The 23,688-nt window shown below is 47.1% G+C and overlaps 1 protein-coding gene across 2 annotated transcripts in view; it reads right to left on the bottom strand.

The window, feature by feature from the left end:
* NTN1 (netrin 1) overlaps nucleotides 1-23,688 on the bottom strand; it is a 205,387-nt gene that overhangs the window by 171,071 nt on the left and 10,628 nt on the right. The window contains exons 1-2 of one of the 2 annotated variants that reach the window (XM_070389481.1): nucleotides 17,576-17,864; nucleotides 16,041-17,122 (exon numbers count right to left, since the gene is read on the bottom strand). In XM_070389481.1, coding sequence (XP_070245582.1) covers nucleotides 16,041-17,055 — 1,015 coding nt within the window. In that variant the 5' untranslated portion in view covers nucleotides 17,056-17,122; nucleotides 17,576-17,864. Of the gene's footprint in view, nucleotides 1-16,040; nucleotides 17,123-17,575; nucleotides 17,865-23,688 lie in introns of those variants that run through there. The other variant, XM_070389483.1, reaches the window with a different exon arrangement.

Below are 23,688 nucleotides of genomic sequence, written 5' to 3'. Positions count from 1 at the left end.
TCTTCTGAAATCAGCTGCTGCTGCTGCTAAATCGCTTCAGTCATGTCCAACTCTTTGCAACCCTATGGACTGTAGTCTGTCAGGCTGCTCTGTCCATGGGATTATCCAGGCAAGAATCCTGGAGTGGGTTGCCACACACTTTGCCAGGGGATCTTCCTGACCCAGGAATCAAATCCTCATCTCCTGTGGCTCCTGCACGCAGGCAGATTCTTTACTGCTGAGCCACCAGTGAAGCCCTTTCTGATACCAGTGTAATATAAAATAGCCATCTTTGTCCTATTTAATGCAGTCTGCTCTGAACTCTACATTTCAGATACTATTTTGTGACCCCTGCTTTTACTTTGGGTTCAAGCACCATATGGCTTTGCACATCTCTTAATTTTTAAAAGGTCGGAAGACTTTGTCACTTTGTAAACACAAATTAAGAGAGTGATATGTTAGAGTCTACTGTTAACATGATCTTTTTGCTCTTTTTGTAGGCAAAAATAAAACAAAGATACAGAGTCTCTGAAAAATATAATTAGTAACATTGATTTTGATAAATATATTGAACTCTGTAGCCTGAAAACAAGAGCTCTCTTTCAGTTCCCATGGGCTAGCAACAGAAGTGACCTTACATACACACATGAGATTATTTAAAAACAAAACAAAAATGTATATGTTGCAATGAAATGGAATTGTACACTAATAACAAAATATATACTTTGAGGAGTTAATACCCTAGAAATGAAAACCCAATTCATAAATAACTCCAGAAACAAAAAGAATATCAAAACTACAACGACACAGTCATTGGAAAAACAGTGACAATGAGAGCTGCTGCTGCTGCTGCTAAGTCACTTCAGTCGTGTCCGACTCTGTGCGACCCCATAGACAGCAGCCCACCAGGCTCTGCCGTCCCTGGGATTCTCCAGGCAAGAATACTGGAGTGGGCTGCCATTTCCTTCTCCACTGCCTGAAAGTGAAAAGTGAAAGTGAAGTCGCTCAGTCGCGACCAACTCCTGGGGACCCCATGGACTGTAGCCCACCAGGCTCCTCCATCCATGGGATTTTCTAGGCAAGAGTACTGGAGTGGCTTGCCATTGCCTTCTCCAGAGAATGAGAGCAGTACAAATCAAAACTAAGGCTAAGTGGTCAAAGCTACTCTAGAAAGGAAAAATCTTTGCCTTAAGTAGCTGTACAGCTAAATACGAACAAGGAAAAAAAATGATATTAGTTGAACTGAGCATTCAACTAGAAATGTTAGTAGGACCACAAAAGCCTAAATAAGAAATTAATAAAGATAAAACAGAAATTATAAAATTAGAAAGAATTTAAAAACATCAAAAAAAAAAAAAAAAAATAAGTGGCAGGACTTCCCTGGTGATCCAGTGGTAAAGAATTCGCCTACTGATGCAGGGGACATGGATTCGATTCCCGGTCCAGGAAGACCCCATATGCCACAGAGCAACGAAGCCCGTGGGCCACAACTATTGAGTCCGCGCTCTAGAGCCCAGGAACCGCAACTACTGAAACCCCTGAGCCGCAGAGCCTGTGCTCCTCAACAAGAGCAGCCGCTGCAATGAGAAGTCCACCCACGGCAACCAGAGAATAGCCCCCGCTCACCACAACTGGAGAAGAAAGCCCTCACAGCAACGAAGACCCAGCACAGACAAAAAATAAATTAAATAAATAAAAGAAAAATAAGTGGCAGACTAAAATAGTATGCAAGAGCTCTGTCTCCGAGAAGAGAGAGATCCTGTTTGAGTTACAACTCTGGGCTTTGTAGCTGTGTCTCAGGCAAGTTAAATGCCTGAACTTCTTAACCACCTGTAAATGTGAATAATAGTACTCAACTCGCAGAGTTGTTCAGATTCTGAAAAGCAGACAGTACATACAAAATACTTAGCACAGAGCCTGGCACACACGGAGTGTTCAACAGATATTATCAGATGTTATTATCATCACTTTCAAAAATGTCAAACAAACAAACTGAGGCAAAAAGAGAGAATATTCACTATTAGAAATTAGAACAGTGATACAGCCATATTTGAAAGTTAAAACATAATTTTTTTAGTGATTGGGAATGGGAAGTGATTACTATACACAACTATGCTTAAAAAATGAAAATCTGGGTAAATCATTATTTTCTTGGAAAATAAATTACCAAATTTGACTCAGAAAGCAGTTGAAAAATTCCTGAATAAACATATAAGCATGGAAGAAATTGAAATGGTTATCAAATAACTCTTCACAAAATGGCACAGGGCCCAGATGGGCTAATTCTAGCAAATCTTCAAGGAAAAGTTCTTTCTCATGCTACTTAAAGTATTTCAGAGCATAGAAAAGAACAGAAATTTCTCACTTCATTTTATAAGGTTAGAACAGCCCTGATACAAAAGACAATAAAAAGAGAAAAAAGTTCAGATAAATTACACATTTGAACAGATACAAAAAAAAATCAAACATAAAACATCACTAAAGAATAATATAACCAAGTAAACTTTATTCCAAGAACACTAGAATGGCTCCCATTTAGAAAATCACAAAACCACAATGAGATACTACTTCACCATCACCAGAATGACTATTATCAAAGAGAAAGAACAGAAATATTGATGAGGATGTGGAGACACTGGAATCTTCATACATTACAGGTAAGACATTAAAATGGAACAGCTGCTCTGGTAAACAGTCTGGCAGCTCCTCAAAAAGTTAAATATGAAGTTACCATATGACCCAGCATTTCCACTCTGAGGTACATACCCAAGAGAAATGAAAACACGTATCCATGCAAAAACCTGTATATCAGTGTTCATAGGAGCATTACTCCTAGCTGCCAAAAGGGAGAAACAATCCAAATGTCCACTAGCTGAAGGATGAATTTAAAAAATGTGACATATCTAGACAATGAAATATTCAGACATAAAAAGGAATGAAGTACTGACACATGCTGTAACATGGATGAACCATGAAAACATTATGCTAATTATTTAGCATTAAACATTATGCTAAACATTGAAGTCAGTCAGTAACAAAAGGCCCCAGGGTATACGACCCTATTTATATAAAATGTACAGAACAAACAAGTCCATAGAGATCAAAAGTAGATTAATGTTTTCCTGGGGCTGGGACAGAAATGCAAGAGAAAAGGACTGGAAAGTGACTGCTTTGGTAATAACGTTTCTTCTGGTGATGATGACAATGTTCTTTAATGATGGTTGCACCACTCTAGGTCTTTCCTGGTGGCTCAGCAGTAAAAAATCTGCCTCCAATGCAGGGGCCACAGGATAGATCCCAGGGTCAGGAAGATTACCAGGAGGAGGACAGGGCAACTCACTCCAGTATCCTTGCCTGGAGAATCCCATGGACAGAGAAGCCTTGCAGGCTACAGTCCACGCAGTCGCAAAGAGACACCCCTGAAGTGACTTAGCATGCATGCACGCACCACTCTATAAACATACGAAAATCCATTGAGTTGTATGCTTTAAATGGGTGAAGCATATAGTATGAGAATTATATCTCAGTGAAGCTATTAAAATTTTATCAAACCAATTAATATAATTCATTACTTAATATGCTTAAGCAGTAATATTATATGACCACTTTGATTGATATCTAAAGGATTAACATTCTAAAGGAACCACATATCCTTGATTTAAAACAACAGCAAAAAGGAGCAAACCTACAGTAAACCAGGAACCAAGGTCATTCCTTTGAGCACAATACAAAAGATCTATCTGAAACTAGGAACAAATGACATACTTAATAATAAAACTCTAGAAACATTCTCACTCAAATCAAGATCAACATAAAGGTGTCTTACCGTTATTCTATATCATTGCTTTCAAGTTCTTTTCAATGCAGTAAGGCAAGAAAAATAAAAGTCCAAATGCTGGAAAAGAAGAGCTAAAATATTCGTGATTTGTGGGTTCTAATTGAATAGAGAAGAGAATTAACTGAAACACTATGACAATTAATTTTAAAAGAGTTCAGTAAAAATGCAGGTTGCAAAGTACTAATATAAAAATCAACACTTTAAAAAAAAAATCAACAACTTTCCTATATGTCAGCAGTGTCCAGTTGGAAAATACAATAAGGGTTTCCCTGCTGGTCCAGCAGTTAAGAACCCACCTTGCAATGCAGGGGACACTGGTTCCATTCCTAGCTTGGGAAGATCTCACATGGGACAAAGATCTCACAAGAGAAACTGAGCCTGCTCTCTGGAGCCCAGGAGCTGCAACTACTGAGCCCTAGCACCCTAGAGCCATATTCTATTCCGAAGAGGAAATGCCAATGGCCAACAGGTACATGAAAAGATGCTCAGCAACCTTAATCATCAGGTAAACGCAAATCAAAACCACAATGGGACACCCCTCACACCTGTCAGGACAGTTATTATCAAAAGGAACACAAATAACAAATGTTGATGAGGATGTGGTGAAGAGAGAATACCAGTGCACTGTTGGTGGGAATGTACATTGGGTCAGTCACTTATGGAAATGTCTCAAACAACTAAACACAGAGTTACCCTATGACCCCAACAATTCTACTCCCAGGTATATATCCCCCCAAAATGAAAACACTAATTCAGAAAGGTACAGGTACCCCAATGTTCACAACAGCATTATTTACAAATGCCCAGATATGGAAGCAAACTGAGTGTTCATAAGCAGAAGAATGAATAAAGAAGATACACACACTCACTAATATATACACACGCAATGAAATATTACTCAGTCAAAGGAAAGAGTGAAACTTTGCCACCAGCAGCAACATGGATGGACACGGAAGGCATTATGCTAAAGTAAAATAAGCCAGATGGAAAAAGACAAATACTGTATGAAATACCACTTATATGTGGAACCTAAAAAAAATACAACCAACTGGTGAACACAACAACAACAAAAGCAGACTCAGAGACACAGAGAACAAACTAGTGGTTGCCAGTGGGGGCAGAAGGAGGGACAATATAGGGGTGAGGGATTAAGAGGTACAAACGGTTAGGTATAAAATAAGCTGTGAGGATATATTATACAACATGGGGAATCTGGCCAATATTTTAATAATAACTACAAATGGAGTATAACCTTTAAAAATTGTGAATCACTATACTATACACCTGTAACTTATATAATATTGTACAGCAACTATGCTTCAACTAAAAACTTTTTTACAAAAGAAAGTTCAAGTCTAGAAGCAGCACTCCACCTCAGGGTCTCTTTTCTATGAGCCTCCTCTAAGCCCCCTCCTTGGGGGTGTGCCCCCTCACTTCCTACCCTACTCCATATACCAGTGAGGTCTGGAGCAGAGTCCCCAGGACTTGCAGGCATTGAAAGCCCAGAGAACTTCAATAACATTCCCAAGGTCACGCTGTGAGCCTGGACCCAGGACTTCAACCCAGGCAGTCTGAAGCTGGAGACGGGTTCTCTCAACCATAACCCCTAACACACATCTTGGTATTTCAGACGCTATTACACAGAACTCTGTGCTCTCTGATCTTGATTTTAAAACTGAAGTGTTTCTATACAGCTGGAATATCAGAATTTGCTTTTCGCTGAGGGTTTAATTCTTCTGCAGACATCTTTGGTTGAAAACAACGAACAGGGACTTCTGTGACAGGGAGTAGAGCGGTTAACTCTGCACTTCCAATGCAGGGGCCGTGGGTTCCATCCCTAGTCTGGGAACTATGATCCTACATGCCGTGGAGCATGGCCAAAAAAATATAATGAGAAAAATAAAACAACAAACAGGTCTCTCATCTTGGTTCTGACAACAAACTGGGGTGAAGAACACAGAGGACATCCAGTCCTGGTCTTCCCTGCCGAGTCTGAGTAGCACTGATAGGTGATCCACCCCTAAACATGGCTTAAGTCTCTGTGGATTGGAGTGAGAAGCAGTTTCCTTTCTTGTGGCAGCCCGAGTACTTTCTCACCATGAGTTCTCCCTGGGGCTGAGCCGAGGACTGAGACAGGGCTGGGTCTGGGAAGAAAGACTTGGCTGCGATGGACCTGCCCACCTCTGAGGTCTGGCTGCGGGAAGAGGAAACGCGTTGGCCGCAGGACTCGGAGCAGGGGAACCGCTGTCCAACAGCCCTGCCCTGGGGCGCCCGACCCAAAGGTACTTTCATGCTTTGGAGGCCAAGCTCTATATCTGTAAACACAATGTGTTTCCTTTTTCATGCTGGGGTTGAAACTGTTATTGTTCGGCACTTTTTCTGCTTCGGCCCAAATGCAAGCAGAGCGCTTGCCCTGGGCAGAGTCCTGTCTCCCCAGGTCACGCAGACCTAGTTTGGGGTTCTGGGCCTGACTTCTCAGGTGGGAAGAGCCCCAGGCTCCCGACCCAGGTTGGGGGATAATTTCCTTTGCATTTCGGGGTAGTTCTAGAGTTTTCTCAGTCCAGGGGACCTTGCATGGGAACTTCAGGGCTGACTCTCCTGGGGAGGCCACTCTTCTAAGGGCCCCGTGATCTCTCAAAGTGCTGGGGTAGGAGGAAACTAAAATACAGAGCAGATGCAGGAGGAAAATGTGAAGTGGACCACAGTGCCATCCCTCCCTAGTACAGGAGCCAAATCCAAAGCTCACTTCCTCTCAAGACCTACAGCATCTTCCGTGTGTCCCAGGCATTGAGCAAAGCTCCTCACTTGGAAGCCCACCCATGTGTATGGTTCAGTACAAGTGTTCACCACTCACACGCACACCCTCCTTAAAGAGACCACTTCCCACCTGCATGGAGGGCACCATTTCCCCCTTCTTCACATCCCCAGACCCAACAGAGCCACCTGACCACTGACTGCTCCAGAAATGTCCACTTAAGGCTACTTCTTCTTTTTAAAAAAAAAATACTTATTTGGCTGAGCCAGGTCTTAGTTGCAGCACGGGGGATCTTTTTTTTACTTGCAGCACACAGGATCTAGTTCCCTGACCAGGTATTGAACCCTGGTCCCCTGCACTGGGAGTGCAGATTCCTAGCCATTGGACCATTAAGGAAGTCCCCTACAGGCTAGTTCTTTGTCTCCAGGCTGGGGGACAGGGGAAGTTCTTCTGGGACCAAAACTGTCTTGCAGTTTTCATCTCCTAGGCTAATTCTAACTAAACAGCAATGGCTGCCTAGGATATTATACTGAAGTGTGTGTTAGTTGCTCAGTCAGGTCCAACTCTTTGCAACCCCATGGACAGTAGCCCAACAGGCTCCTCTGTCCATGGAATTCTCCACACAGGAATACTGGAATGGATAGCCATTCTCTTCTCCAGGGAATCTTCCCAACTAAGGGATCAAACTTGGGTCTCTGACACTGTAGGCATAATTCTTTACCATCTGAGCCACCACGGAAGCCAAGAGTCTAATACCCTAAGACCATTTCTGGACTTAGGAAAATGAATACTGTGACTGATTAATGATGTCTGCCCTGGTTTCAGAATTTGGAAGAGATGCATTGCTAAGTACTCACCACAGCCACTCCAAACAGGAAGAGATGAAATCAGAAGTCCCAACAAACGTAATGAGGCAGCAGAAAGTGTCCATCCCTTTGGGACAGTCCATCCATGGAATATAATGCAACATATAAGCACTCAGGAAACTAAAAGAGGTCTACCTCATTTTCTTGTTACCTAAGACTCATTTATTCAAACCCAGCTCCTTCAAAGGTGACTATGGTCCTACAGAGTGTCTAACGTAGGTGTGGAGCCTCTGGAATGTGTGAAAAATTGTACATGATAACTAATACTCTCTCTTATCTGGAGGCAGTAAAGGAGTGGAGAAAATCTAGAAAGTCTAGCAATAGCACAGCCAGGAAGGAGCATGAATGGCTCTCAACTAAAGCTGAACCCTGCAGAGAGGCTGGTACCTTGCACACCTTATATAGGCTAGTCCCAAACCATCCACAGAGACTGAGTTCTAGAGCCTCCTTCCCGGCTGAGTTGGGAGGACTCATTGATTATCAGGTGATATCGTGAACTTTCTGTCCCTCCTAATATCACTTTCTGCCTTTCAGGTTCTCACTGAACAAATGTACTCTGACCTCTAAAAAACCACTCATCCTTCCCCTGTTTTTGGCAGCACCATACTGCATGCATGATCTTAAGTTCCCCAACCAGGGATCAAACCTGCAGCCCCTGCATTGGAAGTATGTGTGCATGCTCAGTCGCTTCAGCTGTGTCTGACTCTGCGACCCTATGGACTGTAGCCCGTCAGGCTCCTCTGTCCATGGGATTCTCCAGGCAAGAATATGGGAGCAGGTTGCCATTTCTTCTTCCAGGGTATCTTCCCAATCCAGGGATTGAACTCGTGTCTCTTGCATCTCCTGCATTGGCAGGTAGATTCTTTACCACTAGCACTGCAGTGGAAGTGCAGGGTCTTAACCACTGGACAGCCAGGGAAGTCCCCACTCACCCCTTTAAATAACCCAGAGGCCAGGCATACCTACTGAGAAATCTTTCTTCTGGATCGTCTTTATATGCATAAGTGCACTGCAAGGAGATTACAGCCTTAGCACTAGCTAATACACTAATGGCAAAAGGCTCAGGGTCTCTAGGAATGACCCTAACAGAGGCAGAGGCAGTGTACATTTCTCCACTCCTTGGCAGCACTCCTGAACCACTGGTACACCTGTCTCCTTGCTGACATATTCCCTTGTTCCCTGAAGGCCAGTGGATGCATTGGCTAGAAACATCCAACACAAAAGAGGCTTGGAGCAGGCGCTTCAATGCTGGATGAGAAAGGCTCAGACGGAAAGCATCTCATATCTCATCCATCCCATGACCACAGTCCCTTCTCTCTGTCAGAGGGCAGAATTGGCACAAAAATAACAAAGTCAGGGCTGAACACAAACTGAGTCAAAGACTCCCAGGAGCTGGGGATGGAAAGGAAGTATTATCTCTAGAAGCAAAGAACTGACCAGCTGACGGGTCTCTGCCTTCTAACCTGGGGGAAGCTCACATTATATAATCATAAAACATTATGTCATTAAATCATTAAATGTTATGTAAATCATATAACATTCCAACACAAAGGAAAATCTAATTCCAAGTTTATAATAGGGCTACATTTTCTGGAATATGAATACAGAAATGCACTCTTGAACTCCCCACGTGGTGCTATACACATCGAACCAAACTAAGACAAGAGACAGACTGGCGGTGAACAGCCCTATGTCCAAGGACTCTCGCGGGCAGTTTCCTTATTCCAGGTGCTGTTCAGAACCATCCCTGGGAGCTGGTTACAACAGAACGTGGCTTTTATGTGATCAGCCTTTGAGACAAGTGCCACGATACCTGCCTGCTCTCTGCGTCTGCAGTGGCATCACTGAACAAGCCAAGATGTGCCCTGTCCACGCTCAGTTTTGTTTGTGCAAAACCTCCCTGCTGGTGGCCAGGACATCTGGTTTGGAAAGGCTTCCGTTTCTCATGGCAATCTGATTCACTGACATAGAGCACATGTAGAGCACCGAGTACAATGCCTGGCACTTAGTAGGGGTTTTCAGTCTGTCCTCAGCATGCAACCTGACATGCCCCTGGGACAGACACTTTAAACTCCCTGGCCACCTAAACCAAAGCTGCATCTTCCGAGGCTGCGGAGACCACAACGGCTGAGGAGTGTCTCTTCAGACCAACAGGCAAAATGCTGTCGGCCACTCTGTAAGTATTAACCTCCAATCTCGAGCATTTCAAAAGCCCCCCAAGACCTCCGGTCTCCCTCTAATGAAAGGCACTGCAGAAACTCAAGGTATGATTATCACTTCTGAAAGGAAGAAAAAAAAAAATACTGGCTCACAAAATACCCGCACCACAGCATCAACAGATAAGACCGTTTTATAATCCAGTTCCCTAGAGAGCCATTTATTTTGGTGAAGCCAGTGTGCATAGCAGACGCCGTAGAAGCCATCAAGATAACACGAATAACAACCCAGTGGACTTTTGAAGTGTAAACATAAAAGTCTATTAAGAATACAATGTTGGTTTAATCCCAAGACAAAAAATTTACTTAATGAAAAGCACAACTCATCTCCAGAAGGAAATTATCGATACCAGCTGTGAGCAGACAATGAGGGGGTTCCTTCCAGGGAACATCTGAATCGCAACCCACTGCCTTTCCAGTATTTACTCTGAACCTGAAGTCTCAAATACTTTTCCGAGGATCTCATTTTTCTACGGGAGGAGGAGGAGGTCAGGGAGAAGTCTGGGCAGGGCAAAAGGACAGCTTGGCAAAGCCTTGGAAAGAAACAGACGCTCCCCAGAAGGCGTGTCTTGATTCGGCTCTGTCTCACTTCTCTGGGTCAAGCAGCGAGCAGCCTCTAGGCCCACCTCAGTAGAGACCCTCACTCCAGCCGCCATGGGGCCCAAAGTGATAAACGACAGCCCCGTGCCACTGACACATGTGCCCTGCATGTACCAGCACCCCGCCAGCGACTCTCTTTATTTTTAAGACTTTTCTTTTTGATGTGGACCATTTTTAAAGTCTTTATTGAATGTGTTACTGTCTATGTTCACTGTTTATATTGCTTCTGTTTTAAGATTTTTTGGGTCTTTTGGCTGCAAGGCATGTAGGATCTTAGCTTCCTGAGCAGGGATCAAACCTGCACCCCCGGCATTGGAAGGTGAAGTCTAAACCACTGGACCATTAGGGAAGTCCCTCAACTCCCTTCTTGAACAATACTTCTTAGCCACATCCTATACTTTTTCCAATATGTCCCAGAGAAGCAACCAGCTACTGACCACTAGGGAGAAAGGAGAAGACCTGGTTAAAAAAGGAATTTCTGATTACAAGCTCTGTTCCACCACCTCTGAGAGAGATCACGGGCCCTGAAATCAAAACTCGGCCATGAGCAACACCTGTGCACGCTGAACACCCACACAAAGGTGGTTTAAACACTCTGCAGTTACATTCCTAAAAGCTCCCAGCTCCCACGAGGCCCAAAGGCTAACATCAAGGACAACTTTTTATATACAATTTCATATGCAAGCATTCAAGCATGTATGAACATAGTAAATACAATCTATGCCATCATATGACATATTACACATATTACAACACAACTAGGGAACCACCTTTAATTCCAGCAAGAGGCAACAGGTTGTTCCAACTATTGTCCTCTACATGCAGATCTCGCTTGACTGTATTGTGCTTTATTGAACTTTGTAGACATCCTGTTTCTTACAGGTTGAAGGGTTGTGGCAACCCAGCCTCGAGCAAGTCTACAGACACTGTAGCATAGACTCACTTCATGCCTCTGGGTCACATTTTGGTAATTCTTAGCAATAGTTCAAACTTTTTATTATTGTCTGTGTTATGGTAATCCATCATCGGTGATCTTTGATGTTACTACTATTAATATGACTCATGAAAAGGCTCAGAGGATGGTTAGCATTTTTTAGCAATGAAGTGTTTTTTTAGTTTTATTGAAATATAGTTGATTTATGATGTTGTGTTAATTTCTGCTGTGCAGCAATGTTTCAGTTATACATATATATATAATTTTGCACATTCTTTTCCATTATGGTTCATCATAAGATATTGAATATAGTTTCCTGAAATGAAGTATTTTTATGAATAATTGAGATATGCACATTGCTATTTTTTAAGACATAATGCTATTGCACACTTGATAAACTACAGTATAGTGTAAACAACTTTTACAGACACTGGGAAACTGAGAAATTCATGTGACTTGCTTTATTGCAACATCTGCTTTATCGCTGTGGTCTGTAAATGAACCTGCACTCTCTCTCTGAATTCTGCCTGTACATGAACTGTTCATTCATCCAGCCATCCAGCCATTCATCCATTCTATGGGGAGGCAGCACAGAAGATGCAGTAAAACAAAGCCTAAACTTCAGACTGGGGACCCAGCTCCACCACCTACTAGCTATATGACTTTGGGTAAACCCTTTACCCAAAGGTTATGGTTTCTTCCTCCGTAAAATAAGAACAATAATGGGGCCTAGTATTAGCTTAGCTACAATGATCAAATAACTAAATGTTGGGCAAAAAAAAAGCCCTCCAGGGTTAGTCATATAAAGATAATAATTATAATAAATGGTGGTGGTGGTGGTTAGTCGCTAAGTCATGCCCAACTCTTTGCAGCCCCATGGCCTAGCCCGCCAGGTTCCTGTGTCCATGAGACTTTACAGGTAAGAATACTGGAGTGGCTTGCCAGTTCCTTCTTCAGGGGATCTTCCCAACCCAGGGACTGAACCCATGTCTCCTGCATTGGCAGGTGGAGTCTTAACCACTGACCCACCAGGGAATTACCTACCATGATAATTACTAGGACTATAAGAATATTCACTTATCTACAGCTATATACCAGACTGAGCAGCAGATCATTTTAGCCTTTTGATTTTGCAAGAGTTTTTATAGGGGCATTAGATTTCTCACAGCAACACCTCCCATATAACCTCCCTCTCCTGCCAGGAATGACGGCAGGCCCAGAGCCATTTACAGCCTGAGGACCCCCTCCCAAAGTCATGTTTAAACAATTACAAGCTTTATGGTGCAGGTACCCATGACCATAGGAGGCCAGCCCAGCACAGTGCTCATCTTGCAGAGACATCTTTTGTGTGGGTTTTGGGTTTCAGCAGGGCAACGCCAAGCCAAAGTGTGAGTTGCAAAACGAGTTTTCATAAGTTCACCCTGTCACAAACCAGGCAGGGGTTCATGCTGACATCCCCACAGTAAGATTAAACAGCATGCTTCATCAGGCACTAAATACTAACACAGCTCCGACGTCAGGGGGACACTGATTAAAACTGATGTCAATAATTTATGGAAACACAATATGGTCTTCAGATGCTCTTTTTTGAAAAAAAAAAAAGGAAGGGAGGGAGGGCCTAGCAACCCAGGTGGTTTAAAACTGTTCATGCATTTTCTCTTGAATGTATACTCCCCCCCATGCATGGATGCTTCTTTACACGATGAATATAGATGCACATGTGTGTAAGAGCACGTGAACACTGCTGATACATATGGGCGGAAGAAAGTATTTAGTTATTCCACGGAGAGCTGTCGAGGCCATAACATTATACAGTCTTGTCTTTCATATTGTTTCGAGTTTTCTTTTCCGGAAGAAATCCAAAATTGCGTTTAAAACAAAATTGGACCTTATAAAAATTCACGTTTACTTCATAGAGAACTCAACCTTGAAACAACCCTGAAAAGAAAGCTGGACCAAAGAAAAACCTATAGGATATAATATTTTCTTGGCCCTATAGAGAACTATTTAGAAAAATAATAATATTGATGTTTTCTTAAAGTTTTAGACTGGGGGGGCGGTGAGACAGTTAACTTAGAGAACGATGTCACTTTATTATGTCGTGTCTCATTATTTTAGAAAGGCAAAGACAGACAGTGATAGTGTTTCTTTTTTTTAATCAAAACATTTTTAGAGTACAAAATATACTTCTTTGCCTTAGCTGTAAATAATCTGGGTAGCCTGACTTTCTATGTCAACAGTGTGAAATTCACAAGATAGGATTATGTTTGGGGGGAAAAAATCTGAGCCGCTGATAGTACAAAAGTTAGTGTTTCAAGGATTTATTAATGCCTTTTCCTAGCACAGTGCCCTGTAGTGTCTCAGAACACCTGTCAAATACTAATTCATTCACGTATCTCCACTTCAGGGCCTTTTCATAAAAAGCTCGACCTTTAATTGTAAATCACTTCTAAATTGTCTTTGCTGGCTTTCTCTTTTGCGAAATGATGGAAAAATCACTAAGACTTCAATTAAGACTTTATGGGAACTTCAACCTGACATTCCCGAGGCTATATCTACAAGGTATCAGAACATCTATTCAAAAAGGAAACTATAAATAACTTTAACATCATTGAATTGGCTTGGCTTTTATGAGATGACTGAATAATTGGCAAGATTTAAAGATACTTTAACTACTGAGAATTAAAATAACTTCGGTGAAACCCAGAAAATATTGTCAGCCGATTATTTGTCATGTAGATTATGTACTTATTAGGCCTAATTAAACTTTTTGAACAAAAAGGCTTACTAATTACGTTAGTTAATATGTTGATTGCTCAATTTGGCTTAAAAAAAAAAAAACCCAGTCAATCCAATTTGTGCAGAGTTAGTGCTTTGGTCAAAAGACAAAATCCTCAACTATGGAGATTATTTCAAGCGCATGGCCATTGTTATAACAATTGCGGGTTACTTCTCCACATACAAAGTGACGGAGAGCTGGAGGTGGGTGGTATCAGAACAATACCACCACGGCTAAGAGGAATCTTCAAGCCAGGAAAACGTTACCTTCATAGCCAGCTTATTTGCCTCCATGTATTCACTTGCGTATTTTCCAATCAGACCCTGCTGGTGACGATGAGAAGTTATCTTTCATATGCACATACAAGCTAACACAGATAGCCAAACCCTGGGAGGCCTTTTAAATGTCAATAAAGGGTTTTCACTCACAAAAGGAAGAAAAGAAAAGAGGAAAGGCGAGAAGAAAGAGAAAAGATGGGAAAAACCAACATTTCTGAAGGAATGGAGCAGATCAAAGGCGTTCTATTCTCAAAGACGACTAAGTCGGGGAGTAACCACTGTCTCACCGCCCGAATCCTGAAAAGTCTCTTCCGACCAGCCAGCAGTGGCTTCCCTTACAGGAGGGGGAAAGACAATGAGGTCTGCAGAAGTGGACCCTTGGATGGAGTGCAAAAATGGAGATCGGGCCACGCAACAGGAGAACTGCCCTCTGCAGACCAGGACGCCCGCCTGGGCCTCAGAGCCGACCAAAACATGTTTTCCATTCCGAGAAAGTCTGCATCCACAAGTCATGAGGCACAAACTATTCAACAACAACATGACACAATTAATCAGAACCAGACCTCAAGACGTGTGTTTGTGGGGGCCAGCAAACTTTGTAATGTGCCTCAGAGGCTGAGGCAACTGAAGAAACTCACACTGGCTGTGTGGGAGGGGGAGGGAATAACTCTATTCCACAAAAGATGAACACCCGAGGGCGGATGGCCGAACTGAATGATTTTCCTTAAAATAAAGCATGGGATTTGTACCTTTACATCTCATACTGGAAAAGCTGATTACGGTCTAACTACCTACCTTTCCTCTACGTTTTTTCTTTTTCTTCTCCTGAGGAGAAACTGAGGGCTCAGAGTTTCTACAGCAGCAAAGCTGTATGATCCAGAAACGGAATGGATTTCTTCTTTTTTTCTTTTTTCTTTTTTTTTAAGCCTCATTTCAGACCCAAGAGTATCCACCAGTACAGGGTTTTGTGAGATTTCTCTTTCAGGAGCTGAAACCCCATAAAATCAAGAATCTGGGCCCTTAGTTAATTTGCCGTAATTGTTTAATTTCACCTCAACACACACACACACACACACACACACACACACACACCCATGCTAACAACAACAACGAAAATCTGGTATACTTCTTTTTTGGACCGGGACTGAATTAGTTTACAATAATTAGTTAACTCTCTTTTGTAATCTGCAGACAGTAATTAATTTAAATCACACCATTCTTTTGCTAGCCCAAACACGCTATCAAAAAGAAAACTATATCTATTTTCAAACCGTAAAAGACAAATGGAGGACGCAGGAGCGATGTTCGTCGTGCACCGAATTAGCCCCAAATTGCAAATCCCTTTGCCACCTCCCAAGGGATTTGTGGTCGTGGAGCTGGAACTTCCTGGGAACCGGGCCGGGGTCCCCAACAGCGAGACCAGCTGCTGCCCTGGGGCGGGGCGAGGGGGGTGGATCCCAGAGTCCCGCCAAACTGAGGAGAAGGCAATCAGTGTCTGCCCTTGGATCTGGGATTCGGAGGACTGACCGGTAAATTTCCTGCAAAGCCCACTCCCAGCATCTTGTCTTAGGGCAGCGCACAGGAGGCCAACCCAATCGGCCAGCGTCAGGCGCGCGAGTGGACCGACTCTCCCGGCCCCACAGCCCAGGATTTCCCGGAACGTGCCTCCCACCATCCCCACCACATTCACGCAGCCAGAGATGCTCAAGAACCCTCGATCGCTAGGCCCGTGAGCAGCCGCCCGGGTCCCCGCCCCGCCCGGGTCCCGCCCGCGTCCCCGTGGCGCCCCACTCACCCACGCACTCGTTGGCCTCGCGGGCGGTGGCGCGCTGCCAGGGCCGGTCGTAGTGGAAGGGCTTGCAGCGGTCACACTCCGGGCCGGCCGTGTTGTGCCTGCAGTCGCACACCAGGCTGTCGTCGCGGTCGCGCACGCAGCGAGCCGCGTGGCCGTTGCACTTGCAGCGGCCGCCCACCTGCAGGTCGGACACGGCGTAGAAGTACGAGTCGCGCGCCAGCTCCGAGTCGTCCTCGTTCTCGTCGCCGAACGTGTGCAGGCGGCTGAAAGCCACGCGGATGTCGGTGGCCGTAACCCAGTCCTGCAGCACCGGCGAGTTGTCGAAGTCGTGCGCCGAGGGTCGCCCGTCCAGCGTGCTGAAGGCGATGAGGCCGCCCGAGAGTGGGCGCATGTCGGTGTGCGAGTCGGTGCACACGGCCTCCTGCTCGTTCTGTTTGGTGATGGGCGCGCGGTGCGGCCGGTTGTACATCTTGCGGCACTGCGTGGAGTAGAACTGAAAGGGCACCCACGTGCGCCCGTAGTCCATGGACTTGTAGATGGCCATGGACTCGGGCCGGGGCGAGCAGAACTGCAGGCTCACGTAGGTCACCTCGAACTTCTTGCCGAGCGACAGCGTGAGCGTGACGTTGTGCGGGAACTGCAGGTAGTTCTCCGACTGCCAGCACGTCAGGTTGTGCGGGTTGTTGAGATCCGTGAGGAAGGCGGGCGGGTGCGCCTTCTTGGGGTCCGACGCGTTGCAGAGGTGGCAGGAGCGCAACCGCTCCTCGCCGCGCTCGCTCACCACGCAGTAGCGCGCCGGGGGCCGGCCGCAGGTGCTGGACACGCGCACGTCCTTGCCGAAGGCCGCGTTGACAAAGTCCGGGATGCAGCGGCGCGGGTGGCCGTTCTCGTCCGAGCAGGGGTCGGGCTGCGCCGCCTGGCCGGCGAACATGCTGAGCCCGGGCCCGCCGCGCACCGCGCCCACCAGGCATGCCACGGCCGCCAGCGCCGCCAGCGCCTCCCACACTGCGCGCATCGTGCTGCGTCCAGCCTGCCCCGGCCCCGCCGCGCCGAGGAGTCGGTCCGCCCGCCGCAGAAGGCGCCTGCGGAGAGAGGGGAGCCGCGCTCAGCCAGCCCGCCCCGCGCCCTCCAACCCCGCGGAGGGGCGGCGATCGGGGACGCGGGCGAACGCCCGGCTTCCCCCGCACCGAACGCCCGCCTCGGTCCCCCGCGTCCCGGAGGCAGGCGAATCCGGAGACCCCCCAGGCCCCGCACTGCCCGCGCCTCCTCTTCCCCGCCGGCAGCGAGCCGGGGCCGCAGGCAATCGCTCGGTTTCCCCGCCGCCGCCGCGCCGCCTCCACGCCGCCCGAGGGTCCTGCCCGCGCCCGTCTGCTCGTCCGCCGCCGCCCCGCCCGCACCCCTCAACTCGGGCGCGGGACAACTCGTAGAGCCCCTGAGCTCGCACGGCCCGCGCCCCCTCCTCCCGCAGCTCGGGCTTCCCGCTCAGCTGCCCCAGATCGCACTCCCGGCCAGCGAGTCCGCGTTCGGGACTTTACCTCAGGAGAGGGCAAAAGAGAAAGAAAAGTTTGCCCGGCCCCGGCCGGGGAGCCCGCGCGCCGGACGGTGGAGAGCTTCTCGCTGGTTGCTAGCAGGCGCGTCCTGCCTCAGCGCGGGCTTGCCAGCTCCATGCCCGGCGCGGCCGCCGCTGCCCCAGCCCCGGCCCGGCCCGGCCGCCGCCGCCTCTCCCGCCCGAATGACTACGCGGCCGCCCGGCTCCCGCCGTTGCCGCCGCGGTGCGAGTGCCGCCCAGCCCGCGCCCGGGGCGCACACACTCCCGCTGGCTGGCGCGCACTCACACACGCACGCACGCCCCCGAAGGCTCCGCCGCCGCCGCCGCCGCCGCCACTAGCGCAGGGAGTGGGGGGCGGAGGGGAGCGCGGGGGCGGGGGGCGGGGCCGCCGGGCGGGGCGCCGGCCAATAACGTCGGCGGGCAGCCGCCCGCTCCCGAGCCAAGTTTTCACCCCGGGAAAGAAGAAAGTTAAAGGGAAGCGGCCGGGGACCCGGAGAGAGCGAGGGTACGAGCGGGTGGGAACCGGGGCGCCCGAGAAGGAGAAGCGGAGACAAAGGGAAGCGAGGAGAGCGCCCGGGGAAACCCCGGAGAGGGGGCTGGGCCCGGCGCGCACCCCGCGGAGGGAGGAGGGGCCGGCCGGGGACCGTCCGCGTCGCCCGGCCCCGCGCTGCCCCGGGAGCCCAGCAGGTTTCCGCCGGCCCCACGCCCCTGGGGAGCGCGCAGGCGAGGGAGAGGGGGCGATTTTTCTCCCTTCTGGTCCCGGGCAAACACATCTGTGTTTGTTTTCTTTGCTGAGCTGGGGGTCGGGCCTTCTTCTAACCCAGCGTGATGGCCCTGGTGGCACCGCGTCCCGGGCCGTGCCCCGTGGGCAGACAGCCCGGAATCGTGAGGAAGAGGGAGCCCCTGCTGGCTCGCCTCTCCTACCCGCAGCCCCTGGCATCTGGAGGGAAAGAGCGGCTCTCCCGTCCCCTCACAGTTGTCACCGCTCGGTGGGCCTGTCTGTAGAGAAAGCAGCCCCTTTTCTACCAGGGGAGTTGTAGTGGGCTGGAGGCTGAAGTGGGATGAAACCAGACAGCACCTGGGCACTGGCCAGCACCCCCCAGGCCTCGGGCTGGAGGTGGCCTAGCCCTCCCCAGATCCACAAGCAGCCTGATTAGGTGCTTACCGGCTCAGTGTGCAAAGGTGCTGTAGCCCATACTGTCTGCTGGGAACCCATAACTGCTTTGCAGAGTAGGTGTGAAAGTCCATTTTGCAGATGAGGGAGGAAACAGTTCTCAGGAGGTGAAGAAACTTGCGTAAGATCTCCCAGCCATAGAAAGCTGGCTCCTTCCTCTCCTCACGTTTGTCAAACGGATCATCCCACCCAGTTCTAGTCTAGTGGGACACCCTTGGGGCCACCCAGCTTCTTGCCTCCTTCTCTGCTACCCTCACCGAAGGGCCGAAGACAGTGACAGTATCCTTTGACCGTCTTCCAGCAGCAGCCAAAGCACTTCAGGGGAAAGAAGACACTAGGCTAAGAGTTTTGAACTGAACTGCCAGTTGTTAACTTTTAGATGAGTGAGCTGGTAACAGGCCTGGCTTGAAAACTTGGGATACTGGTTCTGGCCCAACAGCTGGCTTGCTGCATTAGCCCCATTGAGTGTCTTGTTTTGTCTTATTGGTATTTTCATAAACTGGGAGTCTAAGATGGGGCCTCAGGGCTAGTCTGGCCCAGCTCAGTGTGTTTGGAAGACTGCCTATCCCAGCCTCCCTGAGAGATGGCCACCCAAGCCAGCTCTTCTAGGGATGGAAGTTCACTGCAGCCCAAGGAAATAAATCCACTTCATTGCAGGACTGGCTGGATTCATCCTCCGCCCTGGGGTAGAATTTTAACTGTTTTCTTGTGCCGGGTACCACTCTCTGCACTGTTTGTTTATGCCGTGGCAGAGGGGGATTTCAGGTGACTTACAAGGCTACTTAAAACAAGGCAAAATAACATAAATTAGTAAGTGAGGTGGAAGAAGATAAACGTTTCTTTTTTTCTGTTTAACTCCGTGGACTGTGAAATCTCAATGGCGTCCTGAAAGGCAAGGTGGCGGTTTGGAGTTCAACACCCTTTGGAGTCGGCGTGTGACCTTGGCAACTTTTGCATCTTTCTGTGCCTTGGTTTCTTCATTTATAAAAGGGGGACAATAAGCTCTAACTCCTAGGGTTGTGAGCATCAGATGAGTTGACACATATGAATGTTATAGCTTCTGTGTATACAAATATTGTCCTTAGAATATCTCCGTGGGTGTACTTTCATATACATGTATATGTGACGGATGTAGACATGTTAGTTGGTAGTATGTCATTATTAGATCTTCATAGAAATTTTAAGTTATTTAAAGACATTTAATTACATGGAAAGATATTGGTGACGTAGTATTATAAAATGAAAAAAGCAAATTACAAAACACTGTGCCCCCCCCAAAAGGTAAGCATGGTATCCTCTCATTTTTATTTTTTAAAAATATGCATAAAAGGACAACATTGATAATTGTGGGTATCTCTGGATAGTGAGATTACAGGCGATTTTTATTTTTGCTTGCCTGTTCTTGATTGTGTATGCTAAAATAAGGAGAGCTAAGAGAAGAAAGAAAAACCACAGGGAAGACAAAGCAGAGATGGGAATAAAGGTAAAGTGGTTCTGGGGCTGCGCTATTCACTTCCTGGGGGTGGGCCACAAATTTGTCCGGAAGCTTTTCCAAAGCCCAAGTGAAAAGGAGACCATGTCAGTCACACAATTCCCAGTGCCTGTGAGATAAAAACAGACCTATTACTCAAAAGAATTACAACTATTCTTAGTACTAAAATCAGTCAGGAATTTGTCCTGGAGGGCCTCCTAAAGAGACCACAGTGTGAGGTAACAAGCAGACACCCTCAGTATCCCCAAACTTCACGGAGGGTTTCTGTGATGGGCTATCGTGTAAACTGATAGCATCACACCAGAACATGAGTCAAGAAGACAGCCTCACAAGGAGGGTCTGAAAAAGGCACGCCGGGCTACCCCACTCCCTTCCGACCCAACATGGTCTAGTTTGGAATATCTTTAGGACCAGATTGGCTAGCGCTCTGAAGCCTTCCTTCTGCTAGGTTGTTTCTGTCTTTTTTAAATATCTATTTATTTGTTTGGCTGTGCTAGGTCTTAGTTGTGGCATGCAGACTCTAGTTTCCTGACCAGGGATCGAACCTGGGCCTCTGCAGGGAAAGCGTGGAGTCTTAACCATCGGACTGCCGGGAAGTCCCCCAGTTCTTTCAGTGAGTTCTCACAGGACACTTTGCTGACCACCCACTCTGTAGTCTCTCCTGACGTCCTCTAATTTGTCAGTGTCCCTACAGCATACTGCGCTTTGAGGAGGCAAATGAAAAAAACAGATGTCCAAATGTTGTGAGAGCTTCTCGAAGTGACAGTTATAAATACACACCCAAAAAGGCATGTCAGGCTCTGAGCAATGGGATTCACAATACAAACTGATGTTCAAAACAGCACAGTGAGTTTCTTGAGTGAGAGAACACATTCCCAGGTGTTTGGGCCAGGAATGCAGTCGGGGGGTGGGGTGGGGGGTGGAGGACACCATTCTTGACACCTAAGCCTTACCTGGGAAGCCTGAGAATCACGCTAGGAAGATGAGAATGTGGAAGTTTTAGGAAACTTAGAAGTAGCCAGAGTAGTGGTGGTGGTGGTGTTTAGTCACTAAGTCATGTCTGACTCTTTTGTCACCCCACGGACTGTAGCCCACCAGGCTCCTCTGTCCATGGGATTTCCCAGGCAAGAATACTGGAGCGGGTTGCCATCCCCCAGGGGATCTTCCTGACTCAGGGATCAAACCCATGTCTCCTTCATTGTCAGATGGATTCTTTAATGCTGAGCCACCAAGGAACACCATACCCAGAAGAGGAAGAAAAGCAGGAGACTCAGGTGTCCTAGAAACCAGTGGGCAAGTTTCAAGCAAGGAGTGGTGAGCAGTGTCACATGCCTTCAAGGTCAAGATAAGATCTGAAAGAGTCCTTTGGATTGAATGACAAGGAAGTCCTTGGTGACCTTGACTGGTAGTGGCAGAAGAGTGACGGGGACACAAGCCAGACCGCCCCAGGTTATAGAGTGAATGGGAGGTGAGAAAGTACAGATAGCCAGTGAAGACAAGTTTCCAGAAGTGTGAAAACAAGTAGCAGGAAAGAGAAAGAGTGATTGGAAGGTGACATGGGAGTGAAGGAAGCTTGGGGTTTTTTATTGTTGTTTATAAGATAAGGCTATTTGAACGTGCCTAAATGTTGATAGGAAGGAGAAGAAGGAAGTTGAAGACAGATAAAACTAGCCTCATAAAAGGGGCAGTCAGGTGGTCTGAAAGCGTCTCTTGTTTCAAAGACATAAGAAGTAATGCCACCTGCTGAGAGCGAGGGAGCAGATTTGGAAAGGCAGGAAGTCTTGATTGGGTCATTAATGAGAAGGGGACAATGCAGGCCAGTCAGAATTCAAAGACCTATTAAGGTTGGTGACCATCCAGGAGAAAGAATGCCACCCAGGAAAGTCATGCCCCAACAATGCTCAGTGGCCACTGTAGACCTGGAGAAAGCAGAATGACTGGATTAATCCATAGTTGAAGGTTGGTTGGTTTGTTTCCCAAGAGGTGGGGCACAGGGACAAAGGGAAGAAGTTGGCTGATGTGATGGACAACAGGCAAAACTGAAGAGAGAAGGCAGTGAAGACAGGCCACCAACAGCAGAGGAAATAGAAAGGCCAGGATCTATAGCCATGCTGATGGCTCAGACAGTAAAAAAAAATCTGTCTGCAATGCAGGAGACCTGGGTTTAATCCCTGGGTTGGGAAGATCCCCTGGAGAAGGAATTGGCAACTCACTCCAGTATTCTTGCCTGGAGAATTCCATGGACAGAGGAGCCTTGTGGGCTACAGTCCATGGGGTGACAGAGTCAGACAAAACTGAGCAACTAACATGTTCACTTTTCAAGACAATAGCCAGGGGGCTTTCCTGATGGTCCAGTGGCTGAGACTCCATGCTCCCAAGGCAGGGGGTACAGCTTCGATCTCTGGTCAGGGAACTAGATCCCACAGGTCATAACCAAGAATTTGAATGCTGACACTAAAAGATCCTGCATGCCACAGCTAAGACTCGATATGGACAAATAAATAAATATTTTAAAAAATCAAACAGTAATCACACATGGCTCATTTCATTTCAATTTGAATGAGCTAAAATTCATTAAAATTTAAAGCTTGGTTCCTCTGTTGCCCTGACTTGGAGAGAGAGTATAGATAAAGAACATTTCTATCATCACAGAAAGTTCTATTGGACAGAGCTGGTCTGGAGGCTCAGGAAGATAGATGACACGAGTTGGGAATAACTGAGGAGACCATGGTCTAAAACTGGATGTCTACAGCAAGAATTCCAGAGGTGGAATAGCTCTAGATGATGACAAGGCCCACAGAGGATGAGGTGGGTTTCTGTTGGGAAGCAGAGAAGGTGAATGGGGATGACGAAGTCGACCAGACAGGCTGTCTACCTAGGGATGGAAGATCCTCAGGACTGGCACCAGGGCTCGCTGACCCAAATGCTTCTGTGGAAACTGAGCAGGACCCTGTAGGGCTCCTGGGCATGGGACCCTTTCTGTTCAGCCTCCTGACCTTCTCTGGGTTCCAAAGGGCAGGTTCACCTAGTTGCTAACCAGGGAAGGGAGGGAATGCAGAGACAAGTGGGGAGCAGTCAAGAAACAGCAGAAGCCTTGGGAAAGGATCCTGGTTCCACCTCAAGGGATGCACAGAATGATAGCTTTGAGCTTTTCTGCAGAACCAGAACCCCCAACAAATGTAGGATGAGGAAGCATTCACTTGAGGAAGTATTCTTCAGAGAAGATTAGGAGATCAGCTGAGGCCAGATGAAAGGAATCCGGGTCTGTACACAGCCTGATCGTATTAGCAACCCCACCCTTGAACCATTGCTATAAAACTCACCAAATTCCACTAGGTCAGGACACACAGTTTTTGAAGGGCACGAACCCAGTGTCCCACTTTGCCTAGCAAATAAAGCTATCCCTTTTTGAAAAGAAAAGTGAAAGTGTTTA

The sequence above is a fragment of the Bos mutus genome, chromosome 19 (genome assembly GCF_027580195.1).
Source record: "Bos mutus isolate GX-2022 chromosome 19, NWIPB_WYAK_1.1, whole genome shotgun sequence".
Classification (NCBI taxonomy): Eukaryota; Metazoa; Chordata; class Mammalia; order Artiodactyla; family Bovidae; genus Bos; species Bos mutus.
The sequence above is the reverse complement of the archived record's forward strand: the minus strand, read 5'-3'. Positions and strand labels throughout refer to the sequence as shown.